The sequence below is a fragment of the Neopsephotus bourkii genome, unplaced genomic scaffold (assembly GCF_033783945.1).
Source record: "Neopsephotus bourkii isolate Nb327-2 ecotype Australia unplaced genomic scaffold, CSIRO-AGI_Nbou_v1 NB_1447, whole genome shotgun sequence".
NCBI classification, from domain to species: domain Eukaryota; kingdom Metazoa; phylum Chordata; class Aves; order Psittaciformes; family Psittacidae; genus Neopsephotus; species Neopsephotus bourkii.
Genome location: NW_026901924.1, coordinates 200,850 through 213,885, shown reverse-complemented (window position 1 = coordinate 213,885; position 13,036 = coordinate 200,850). Strand labels below are relative to the sequence as shown.

The 13,036-nt window shown below is 41.5% G+C and overlaps 1 protein-coding gene across 1 annotated transcript in view; it reads left to right on the top strand.

Moving 5' to 3' along the window:
- The first annotated feature begins 222 nt into the window (after window positions 1–222).
- Window positions 223–13,036, top strand: part of MUSK (muscle associated receptor tyrosine kinase) — a 56,213-nt gene continuing 43,399 nt past the window's right edge. The window contains exons 1-5 of the mRNA XM_061368808.1: window positions 223–313; window positions 4,589–4,715; window positions 7,862–8,013; window positions 9,475–9,602; window positions 10,117–10,258. Of these exons, the coding sequence (XP_061224792.1) occupies window positions 235–313; window positions 4,589–4,715; window positions 7,862–8,013; window positions 9,475–9,602; window positions 10,117–10,258 (628 nt within the window). The 5' untranslated portion in view covers window positions 223–234. The remainder of the gene's footprint in view (window positions 314–4,588; window positions 4,716–7,861; window positions 8,014–9,474; window positions 9,603–10,116; window positions 10,259–13,036) is intronic.

The window sequence follows — 13,036 nt, the reverse complement described above, 5'->3', positions numbered from 1 at the left end:
GCTTTCTCTTGTTTCACAAGCCCCACTCTTTCACACTGACCGAAGTGGATACGCAGCAGCTGGCCATGTCTGTCACCACTGCCGGGTGGGAGAATTCCTGATTATACTTAGATCCCACAGACCCTGCTCTGTCATTAGCAGAGAAGCTCTGCTTGTGCACCGCAGTCTGAAATGCAGCCATCCGGGAATGCTGAACACCTTGCTTGAAGGAGCCAGGTTCCTTCTGGATCAAACATGAATGACCTGCTGAAGGTGCCCCTGGTGCACGTCCTCACGCTGGCAGCCCTCAGCTTGGCCGAAACACTCCTGAAAGGTTTGCTTGGAGGGGTTTTGCCCTGCTCTGCTTCTGCCACTTGCTGAAGGAGGTTTTGAAAAGGGGAAGGCATCTCTGGTAACGGTTGGCTGGGTGGCACAGGAGCGTGCCTGAAAAGGACAGAAATGTGCTGCTTTTGCTGGTCATTTCACTGCTTTTAGAAGGATAGCAGTGAAAATGATCTTGTACTTGTGTCTGGGATGAGAGGTTCTTTTCTAGGAAGAGCACATAGTTGTGTTAGAATGGGAAGGGGAGGCCTTTGGGTTCAGCATGGGTGTGATGGACATTTCTTATGTCAGATGAAGCTTACAGGTTTTAATGGCTGGTAGCACCCATTGCTGCAGAACCTAAGATTTGTGGCATTCTGAATGCCTGTGTATGCTTATAAATATATAAAGCTCAAAGGAGAAGTAAATAGCTATAATGTTTTTACAGAGTGTATATATATAAATACAAATATGCAGGTTTGTACTGCATACACCATAAAAGTTATGATTCCTTCTTCCTCTCTTGTGCTTACATACACAGACACGTGCACATACTTTTAGCCAACTCAAGAACTGAGAAAGTTTGCTTACAAAAGTCTTTGAGGTACAAAGCGCAACAGTGTTCTGCTGGACATAGTGTCTGGTACCCCTGTGGACAAATGGCTTTGCTGCATGGCGGTTGTCAGGAGCCATTTGAAGCATACTGGAAACTTTGTAGCTTCAGCAAAACAAAGAAAGACCTTCAAGGACATGTTAGGCCAACAGGGCGGCTCCTGCAGGCCTGTGCTCTTACAATTGTTAGTAAGGTTAGTCAGGTTGGCCTCAAAACGTAAAAAAAGAAAAAAAAAAGAAGTCTCCTTTATAAAAGCATTTGAAATATATATATATATATATTTTTCTTTTTTTTTTTCTAAAGCACTAAAATAAGTTGGTGAACCTTGGTCTTTTTGAAATCAGTGGTAAAATGGGATGGGAGAGACAAGAAAAAGAGGAAAGGGACTGATTTTTTCTGCTGGAACAGTGCAATGAAGAGATAGGCATCCTTTCCTGAAGCATCGCGGGTAGCCAAATTGGCTTGTTATCTGAGAGAGGCTGAAACGTGGCTGCAACCCAGCAGTGCTCTGTAAGGGTTCTGAGGCATTAGCTGGAAACACTGTTAGCAGTTTTTGACCAGAGGAACAGCAACATCTCCTGGTGCCTGCAGCAGTGCAGGGGAGACTCTCTGTTTTCCTCTTTGCTTTGCTTGCTCACCTTGTCTTGTTTCAAAAGTGTAGACCCAACCAATTTGGAAGATTCTGGTGGGCTGGGAGTAGAAGGGGCATTTCTGGTAGGCCCGGTGACCAGCTTGGGTCATTTTGCTATCTTGGGAAACTACAGCTGACATCCAGAAAAATGGCACCTGTGTGGCTTTACAGATACATAAGCTAATTGATTTTCAATGTTACTTAAAGCCACAGAACTACCTAAAATGTTTCAGAGACTGCCAGTGGATGTGTACGGAGCTGCCTGGGGCCATTTCTATATGCTGAGAGATATGACTGTGCATTGTTTGGCTTTTATTTTCCCACGTTAAAATCTGGCAATGAAGGCACCATAAGTTTTCACTGCTTTCCTGAGTAAACACAGACTGACACCAACACCTGAGCTTTCTTGGATGGTTTTTAGAAGCAAGCACCACCACAGCCATTTTGGGGCTCTCTCATCGCCTCATGACAAAATGGCGTCACGCTCCCCTGCTCACTGTCCCCTGCAGACACACCATGTGTCCTCTGGCCTTGTGTCGTCTGTCCTCACACTGGCAGCAGGAGCCTGCCTTCACCTCCCTGCTGGCCCAGCACTCCTGTGTAATATCAGGAAGGCAAAACAGAGCATACGTTCCTGTGTAACCTGCTCTAGGTGTCCCTGCCTTGGCAGAGGGGTTGGACTAGATGACCTCCAGGGCTCCTTTTCAGCCCTCACCATTCTGTGTGATTCTCTGATGTGGAATTTGGAAAGGCAGCTTTAAAAAAAGTTCTCTTTCTATTTTTTACCGTAAGTAAAGTGCTGTTGGTTCAGACAGTATTTTCTGTTAGTATGGGGTTTGATTCTGCTGTAAGAACTGTGTGCCAGGTCAGACCCGGTGTAGGCACTACTGCTAAGGACAATTCTGTCATCCACTGAATTAAAGAGATAGCTATCATAAAAGTACTTAACTGTTGTTAAAGAATTTATTTTATATATAAAACTAAGAGCCCTTGTCTGCCCCAAAAATAATGTCATTCTGCATACCAGATGTTGGTACAAATCTAAACTTTATTCTTTGTTCTACGCTTATCGTGACAACACAGTTGTAAAACTGGTTGCTTGGAATTTTGGTGACTGTAAAAATTCACATTTCTCAGGGTTAAAAAAGCATCCTTCCAAAGATCAAGGCATGTGGAAAACTGCAATAAAGTTTACCATATAAAATTAGATTGTAAAACTCCTGGCTTAACGCCCTCAAAACCCTATAAACTCTGTTACGAAACAGCAATGTCCTCTTTGAAGCAGACAAGATAGCCATCAGTGGAGGTTATTCTCCTAAGACAACCTTCAGCAGCATGGAAATTTAGGCTTTATGAAAATCTGCTACTTGCTTCCATTAGCATGGGTTTCACTTCGGGTGTAATATGGATAATGACTTCTATCTGATGTTACCCAAAATGACCCAATAAATTGAAGGGTGATAGAGTCTGAGGCAGTGATCTTAAATGATGAATCTGACACAGATGTGTTTTAAGTAATGTTAAGTTAATATAATCTTTAGTGTAACCTTAGCTGTAGTTTTAAGATCGTTTTATATATGTGTAGCCATTACTAGTTATGCAATCTGAAGCATATCATCTAGAAATATTATTGAAGCAGATTCGTTCTAAAGAAATTTCAAAAGCGTTAGGCCTTTTACATAAACCTGATAGTGGAAGATGATCCTTTCTTCCTCTAGCTGCATTCCAGCTCAATGACATTGTAATTTTTACTCCTATGTAAATTGAAAAAGCATTAAGGTAAAGACTTTCTATCATTCTCAGTCACTTAAATTGGAACATCTTGCTTTTTTTTGGGGGGGGAGGGAGGGGTAAGATTGATGTAATTTATTTTTTGCCTAGTTTTAAATCTTACTTTACTGTGGAGGGCCAGCAGATACATTTCAGGCAGGATTTTGCTGTGAAAAGACACGCAGCATGCCAGATACTGCTACAGTCAGAGAGGAACAGGAAGATTCCTGCATCTGCTGTACATGCTCAAGGTGGTGTGTCAGGAACATGGTATGAAACTAGTTCATCTCAGCACAGCTGTCGATGAAATCCAGTCCAACAAATACTGGATGTATGTCCCTTGCAACCACAGATTAAAAGTCATTCAAGTGTCTTTGGAGGCAATGGCTGCAATGCATACCATAGGCAGGGAGAGTGATTCACTAGGCATAGCCTTTGATCCCTTCCAGCAGTGCTTCAAGACTTCTACTAAGGCAATGGAAAATGTTTCAAATAATGCATAACAGCAGGTCTGTGATAATGAGCATCAGACACAGCTACTAGACTTCTAAACCTAGTGCTACTTGGTTAGAAAATGTAAGAAAAAGAGAATGTTTGCTACCTGTGCCACAAATCAAGAAGACGTGGCTTTTTACAAGCCTGGCTTTGAAAAATATAGTGCTATATAACATGTTTGATTTGTTTGATTGGTTTTTGTGAGGTTTTTTTTTTTGTTTGCTTGTGGTTTTTTTTAGAGAAATTTGAGTTGTTTGGAGCAAATACCATATTAGTGGCAAAACCCAGATCTCATACGTTACGAGTCAGTAATGATGCAGTGTGCCAACTGCAGGGACAGGTCAGCTTGGCTTTTATTTGTGTGCTGTTCCTTGCACTTTCAGCCCATGCAGTGCCACCCCTGGAGCAGGGGGACAACCTCACCTGTGTCCTCTAGGTACGCTATCCAGTGTTGTGCATCTTAGGGGAGAGGGGGGTTAGAAACCAAGGACACGCTGGGCTTGTTGGAGCTGCCCCATGCTCTGTTTTGCACCCTGTAGAGAGAGCAAAGGGTAAATGCAAAACCTGCAGCAAACAACAGAAGGCTGCAGCCACAAATGTGGAGGGACCTGTTTTACAGCAAATATGTAGAGGATGTGTGAAGCACCTCTGTGGTGTGGAAAAAGCCATCGAATGACCCTGCGAGGACATGGGTGCCTCCACCAAAGAGTTCTGGCAGGTCTCGTGCCTCTCTCTGGGAGGCACTGGGAAGTTTTCTCATTTTCTCTTTGTTCACACAGCTCCATTGATCAGCACTCCTCTGGAAACTGTGGATGCTCTGGTAGAGGAAGTCACTAAGTTTGTCTGTGTAGTGGAGTCATATCCTGAGCCAGAAATTACGTGGACACGCAACGGCATTCCCATCAGGTAGGGAACAGCCCTAAATCCCTCTAGAATCTCCTGCCAAAACAGTCTGTTTTTCTTCATGATAAAGGAGATATCTGGAAACTTCAGAATGAGCCTGTGGTGGGGAAAATGGCGAGTGGCTGTAATTATACAGGCATCTGTGCTCCTTAGGGAGTGACAGCAGCACCTAGGGGGTGCTCTTGCAGCTTCACACACTTGAGATTGGAGACAGTTGATTTCTGCGTCAAGAAATGAGTTTGCTCTTCAGCTTCAGACAATGAAATCTGCTCTGTTCCTCAGTTTATGCATTTATGAAGGAGAAGGGTGCTGTATAGTATTTAAAAGGAGCATTGCCAGACTTGTTGCCTGAGTATCAGCAATGTGCTTGGAAAGGCTGCATTGGAAGGGGGGGTGTATCATTGTATTCTGGTTTGCTTCTAGTTCTGGATCATAGGAAACTGGCTTCTTATTGCTACTAGACACTGTCAGATATTAACCATCAGTCATCAAAGTATTGCTGAAGAACAAAGCCTTGGAAATGTGTTATGGAAGTGCTACCAATGTCTTAGCCTTGTTGCTGTATACAGGCTATTGCAAAGTAAACTGTACTTTATCTTCCAACTCTGAAATTACATCATGCCTTCTACATGGTTTCACATCAGTTTCTTATTCTAGATTGCTGTCAGTGACTCCATCTGTAAGGGAAAATTATGGAACAATAGCCATGTAACACAGTTAAGGCCCATTCTCCACAAAAGATTCCCACGTAAAGCAGATGGTCACCTGCAGCACGGTTCCTGCTATTGCAGTCAGGCATCCAAACAGCCCTTGAACCATTGCCTCAGGAGACTCCAAGCAAGTTAGCATCAGCAGAAGGATTCTGCATTCAGAAGTCTGTTTTTCATTCCCTTCAACAGAAACTCAGCAAAACCCTGGCCCTAACCCTCTGATCCCAGCCTTGTTGGAGATTGGGGGTCTGAATTTCCATGGATGTTATTCACAAATCAGGTCACCTTTCTCCTAAGTCCTTCCCAGTCACTGGTACCATGCCTGAAAATCAAAGGTGGGAGAGAAGTCATTCATGCAGGACCATGGACATTACATGCTTTTCTCTCTCCATGCATGGTCTTCAAAATTTCACTCTCTATTCTAAGATCATATGAAAAACAAATACTTTCTAACACCCATCCCCACATCCAGAAGCCCAACTTATCTTCGTAGAAGCCATCCTGCTCTCTCTGAGACAGTGCCTTTTTCACATATTTACTAAAAAGGGAAATACTGACCAAAATGGTTCTGCTGGCCAGGCCAGAGAACGCAGGTGCTTTGTTCCCTTACTGGGACTTCTGAAGCAATATTAACAGCATCTTTCACTTTGTCAAAGCTGTGTTGGCATTAATAGTGCTGCTGATACAAAAGCTCAGACTAAAGACAGAGAAACAGATAAGCTGAAAATATCTGTTGCTTTCCAAGAACATGTATGAAAATATTTTCATGATGAAAAAGGGTCTGATCAGTGGATTTTTTATTTTTTTTCCCATGAAAAAACTGTATGTTTATGTGCATCTGTGTGTATGTGTCAAACATCAAAGGGGATGGTTATTGCAAGCAATAAATATCCGTTATTTTAGTCACAAAATTTTCTTCTCTTGCCAAGAGAAGGTCCCAGCACTCTGAACAGACAGCTAAGCTAACCTTCAAAACAAACCAGTATGTAACCATGCAGCTTCAATGGGAATAGTGCCAGGATAGAGGCTCTTGTCGACACTAGGATTCTGGAAGCACCTTTCCTTAGCTGTGAAAACGTGTGCAGGACTGGCAGGTGGCCTGTGCTAAGTGAAACGGTTACGTGGGCCATCTCCCAGAACACAGTGAGCCTTCCTCGGGGAAAGAAGGGAATGGAGCCCACACTTCTTTTACATGATGGATGAGTTAACTGAGTACTCTTTCTGCCTAGGGTAAAAAAGAGGAGGGAGATATAGGCTGAAAGGAGAAAGGCTGTTGAAAGGAAATGTGTGCCTGTAACACGATAGATGGCACATCCATATTACTCGGTGACTGCTGTGCATTATTAAAGGTAAAAGACAAATAGGGCATATTGACATGTCAGGCATTTGTGACAGCTTGGTAGAAAATCCTCAAATCAGATCCTTTTTGCTGCCATTTGCCAGAGCTGAAGGACAATTTTATGAAAGTGCTTACAAAAAGCATCAACAGAAGTGTAGAAATCAAACATGGAGGAACTTATGAAATGTTATGCAAATCTTGTTACACTGAAGCTTTATTATACTCTTCCAGTTTTACAATGAAAATCAGAGATTAGCCCTCTGCTTTCTCTCTTTCCCTGGCTTTCACACACATGCATACACACACAACCCCCATGTTCATATATAGAATTGATTTTTGCTCTGCTGACTTTTTTACAATATCCCCAACTTTTGTTGCACCAATTTCAGGGCTTTTCTTGACTTCCCAAGTCAAAGCCTGCTGTCACTGAACTACAGCTATCCTTGCATCCCCTCATCTTTGGATGACTTCTTTTTTTCAGCACATTGCTTTGCCTTTTTTTATTAAAAAAACACCACCCTACAGATCAAACCACTTCTGGATGCAGGCATGAATCTACTTGTTGTTTTTTTTGTTGATTTGAGTCTTCTTTTTTTTTTTTTTTCCACAATGTTAGAAATGTGTCCATAACATTATCTGTTTAATAAAAAAAAAAATTATTTTTTTTATTCTGAAGAATGTTTCTTTAAAAAAAACCTCAGGTTTTTAAAGTCAGTTCCAGTTCCTGTATACGCAGTCTTTTTCTTTCACTGAGTCATGATACCTAAAACAGAACCAAACTGGATTAGATTACTTGCACTCATGGCTGTCCTTGGTCAGGCAGAAAGTCAACTACTAACTTTACCAATACATGGCTGGAGGAAGAATTGCCACCATGTTCGTGGCAGACAAGAACTGCATGGTCTAGTGGGGACGAAACCAAATATTAAGGCTTAGCTCGATATTTTCAATGCTTTATATTCTTTTTTTCTGATTGAAATTAAGGAGTAAAACAAATTGCCATTTGTAATACCATCAGTGGTCTGCAGACATAAGTGCAATTTTCCCTCTCCGTCCCTGGCTTTCCCCCTACCCCTGACAATTTGTTCTGTGCCCTGCAGGCTGTTTGACACCCGGTATAGCATACAGAGGAACGGGCAGCTTCTGACCATTTTGAGTGTGGAGGACAGTGATGATGGAGTGTACTGCTGCACAGCAGATAATGGGGTTGGAGCAGCTGCGCAGAGCTGTGGAGCTCTCCAAGTGAAAATGCGTAAGTGGGAGTGCAATTACTTTCTGTCATCATGTGGGTATGTAATTGAGAGCCTGAGCAAGCTCCCAGGTATGGCTCCTGTGGGACCATGCTCAGGGCAGATCCTTGTTGCTTTGGGGCTGGGTAGAGTCCTTTGAGGTGGAGACATGGCATATTTGCTCATATCTTAACTAGAAGCAGTTATGATTATTCAGTTTGATTATTCAGTTATGATTATTCAGTTTGAATAACATGCACTTGTGCTGGGATCAGAGGAACACAGGATATAAAATCGTGCTTTGAAGAACACCCTTTGTACAGAACTTTGTAAAAGCAGCACAATTTGATAGATTAAACCTCTGTGTCAGTACTGCATAAATCCCTTATGAATTTTAAACATAAGATTTCACTAATCAGATTTATGCCTGAAGATAGCAAAAGCAAGTAAGTGCTGTTTAGATGTTCTTAATAGCAGTCTTGACAGGTCTGGAGCACCGTGGTGTAAACTCATCATCCCACAGGGATGGGAGAGAACTGGTTCTCGCAAAGGACTATATATATGCTGAACTTGGTGAAGCTGAACTCACATGGCCACAGTTATTTATACAAACACTTAAAAGGGTAGCTGAGATATTACCAACTAAAGTGTCTGGTTTGTAGGTAAAGATTTGTTTGTGCTAATGAGAGTGACCCTTCAGGCCTGGTAATCCTGGGGCTCTCCAGAACTCCAGTAGCCTGCAGGTGGGGTCTAGGTGTTGATGCTTTCTGAAGGTAATTTCTCTGCTAGTTTGGTATTGTACAAGGGAGGGAAAACTTCCCACCCCCCAAAACGTTAAGATGAAGATTTTCTTTACTCCCAGCTCAGAGTAAGCTAAGCCATGGTTTTGTTTGGCTAAAATGATTTTATTTTTTTCCCATATTAACTTTAAAGGAGCTTGGTTGTTTTTTCTTTAAGGATGCTTTCTCTTCTTGACTAGCACAGCTATAAACTCTTCAGTGAGGGACATGAGTTGCATTTACATGCCCTTCTTGTGAAGCTAGAGACAAGCCTCGCTTCAAACTGTTTCAAAACTGATTCACTCCGGATCTGAACTTTCACACATGACACTGTTTATGCAGTGAAGAATGTCAAAACCTGGAATGCAAATGTTCTTCAATATTGGAATACTCTTATCTGGATTTGAATTTTAGCTCAGGCCCTAATTCAAGTGGCTGTCAATCTCCATTTGTGAAAACAAAAAACCATGAAAGTTAGTTGCATTTGTGCCCATAAACTGAAACACTGAACACTGTGCTTAAGAAAGTTTTTTCTTTCCAAGACAGCTCATGCTCAGGCTAAGGCGTCTTAGTCTACTATTTTTAGCAATGCAAATTAAAAAGCAGCAGAGATTTTGTTGTAATTTCTGGTCTTGTCTTGTTCTTGTATCTCTTAGCTTCAGTTTGACTCCACTTTTTCTTTTTTATTAACTTTTAAATTTTTAGGACCCAAAATAACCCGACCACCTGTAAATGTAGAAATAATAGAAGGGTTAAAGGCTGTTCTTCCTTGTACTACAATGGGGAATCCAAAACCTTCTGTTTCATGGATCAAAGGAGAAACAGCTGTAAAGGTGAGTACAGAATGAAATTTAAGTAATGGTAACTGTTCAGTAATGGTACTGTGTTAAAATATTAGCATCGATTACAGCATTTGTAAATTCTCGTTGCTGAGAAGCAAGCATTTGGAGAATCCAGGGTTCATCTCATAAATGTCTGCATCCGCAATAGTCCTACCTATAAACCAAACATTCTCTGTGAATCTATATTTTATATGACATGTGTTTATTACTACTAAGCGTGGCCAAATGCTGCTAAATTTGTGAGTATTCTCTTAAATGAGAGCTACTGAGGCGCTTAGCAAAGATTCAGGCTCTTTGGAAGATGTAATTCAGTGATCTGCAAAATGAGGATGGGTGAGTGTGTCATTACACAGCTGAGCAGGAAGAACTTGCTCCAGATCCTTCAGATGTAGGACAACACAAATGATTTTCATGAGTGTAAGCACAGTCTGTCAGCGGATATTTGGTGCTGCTTGCGTACAGCCTGCATGTAGAGTCCTACCTTGATCGCTCCTGCCTCCAACAGGAGAATGCTCGCATTGCTGTCCTTGATTCGGGGAGTTTAAGGATCCACAACATTCAAAGAGAAGATGCAGGACAATATCGATGTGTAGCCAAGAACAGCCTGGGCACAGCTTATTCAAAACCTGCAACGGTGGTAGTGGAAGGTGAGTAATCCTTGCACCAGGCTCCAGCTCCATGTGCCAGCTCCTTGTGTGTGTCCTGTTAACATGAATTAACCTGAAGTTTCACACTGATGTCAACAAAAATATCCTAAGGTGACCCAAAAGGCAGAAAAGACAGGAAAAGAAAGCATAGTGAGAAATAAGGAAAATTTGTACACAAATCTCCCAGTGCTGGCTGATAGTGAAAGAAATTATCTGTGGAGGTTCCTTGTCCACGGCTGCTGTGGCTCTGGTGGGGTATTTGTCTAAGTAAGGACTCCCAAATATGTTTTTATTTCTGACTGATGGTTTCTAAGTTGCCACCCTGCGTCTTGTGTGAAAAGTCTCGCCAGACTTGTGGTTGTTCATAGCTGGTGGAGATGGACAAGTAGAAAGCTGGTGGCCCCAGAAACTTGCTGCAGAGAGCCTGATCAGAGAGAGCTGCAGCTACGAACAGTGAAGCATTTTGCAACACTAAGTGTATGTCCTCCCTTTCCTCTGATTTTCCATATGAATTGGTTGATTATTCTGGTAAATAGACCTTTTCTCTTTGAAGACTTGAACATTTTCTGCCTGCTAAACCGAACACCAGATTCATTTTTCAGTTTCTGGCCTTTATGTGCTCAGTGTCTGTCTCTTATTTGCAGAAGGTGTTTGTTTTGTGGTATAAATGATCACCAGTTTCAGAGTGCTGAGACCAGTGGACCGCAGGGGAACTCATATGTAGGCAATGAGACATTCAATGATCCTGAATACTGTAAGAAAAGTTGGGTTATGCAAGGTTTTGCAAAGTGGAACAAGGGATGACTGACTCACTGGATGAACTTATTTCTTATTCAGAATGACTGTACTGTAGAAAGTGGAGAAGGGTCTCCATTTGCCTAGTAAGCTTCAAAAGATGGCTGTAGGTTACATTTAGCTTAGAACTATCACAGGTTACTCCGGGCGCAATCCCATTTCTAAGAGGACCGTTGACTTTTTTTTTCTGGGAGCAGTATTTAGATATTAGATCCAAGTACAGATTACTGTAGGTCTGTTGCTTCCCTAAAAATGCATTAATTTTCATTTCTTTTATTTTCTTTTTCTTTTTTCTTTTTCTTTTTTTTCTTTTTCTTTTCCTTTTCCTTTTTCTTTTTTTTTTTTTTTTTATATTTACACTTGCACACTTCAAGTATGCTAGGAATTCCTTAAATAGCATTTAAACAGAAAAGCAGCTATTCCTAATCTAGCTGTACTTCTCCCAAGCTAAAAGCAATGGGGTAAAATGAAGACACTTTGATTTGGTTGGGAGCAGCTTGGGTCCTGTGTTTTGGTTTGGGCCCATCACTGAGACAGTGGCCGAATTAACTGTGAATGGCAAATACTTGGTGCTTTGCATACAAGTCCCCCCTCCATGCTGAAGGGCCTCAGGAACCGGGCTTTTATTGCTTGAGATCTATCTGCATGAGCCAGTTAGAGAACCTAAAAGTGAGGTGGAACCGTACCAAAATCCAGGCTGCTACAGCTGTTACCTTGTTTTGTCACTGTTTCCAGAATTATGCAGCTTCCTGTTAATTCAAGGAATGGCAAAATAATCCACAAATACCCTACTTGCAAAGAGGAGCTTGTGTGTGTTCTTTTTAAAATGAGGAATATTAGTTCTTGATTAATCAATAGGATATCAGTGCTCCCACACAACCTTTTTTGCTTGTGTTCCATTCATATGTTGGATGAACAAACAATGCTGTTCTCCAGGCTTGCCTTGGCTTCTCTGCTGGGGCACCCGTATGATATACCTTGTTTTAGATGGACACACAAACTAGACCAATGCATGTTTGGTTCACTTTGGTTCCAAAATCCAAAGGTAATAATATCATGGCTGCAGCTTGTTGTGTATACAGATCCCTTCCCTGCCCAGTATTTTAGATTAATCCTTATGGATACTTAGCATATGTACATATGTGTATAAAGTATACATACCTGTGTATGCATGCATACATGTATGTATCCCCCTCACACACCTCTTTTGTTATTGTTTTCAGTATCCCTCCTACCTCTCATACCCCCTTAGTATCAGCACTTAAAAATAACCCCAAGTAAATAATAATCTAAAATTACTTGATGCAGGAAAATCACAGTTCAATCAGTCTTCTTTGAGCAATCGTTGTATTCAGAAAACTTATGAGAATATGCTGCTTATTGCTTCTCTGTAATAACAGTATAATACTTTTCCTTAAATCCGATTGGTACTGTTCACTTGAGTTACTCTCCTGCATTGTGGGGCTTAATATTAAAATAAAATAACTAAGCATGGCTGGTTAACTACAAATATTTAGTTGCAAAGTAAATGCCTATTCAAAGAGCAGTGCAACAAACATTTATGCCTAGCTAAATCTAGATCACACAGGTCCTGGTTTCTGAAAGACATTTCTAGTTTTCTATTGTCAGCTGGCATTTTAATGGGTTCAGTGCTAGTTCTGCAATTAGTTGCAGGCATTGTTCAAAGTGCAGGAGTTTCTAACTCCTTGAAAGACTGACTCTGCCTCTTGCATGCAGTCAGGCTCCTCAATGCACATATAGTCAGACACAGGCTTATATAACTTGCTGAAGTGGGGCCCAGAAACTATGGCAAATCTCAGATATGTAAAATTACCTATGCAGGATCCACCCATTCAAAATGATGATAATCTTGGCCCAAGCCTTTAGGCCACTGAGATCTCTTACGGTCCTATTTCTTGTCTGGTGTCAGCAGTCCAGGGTGCAACAGTTTGAAAAATCCTGCTATTTTGATTTTCCAAATAT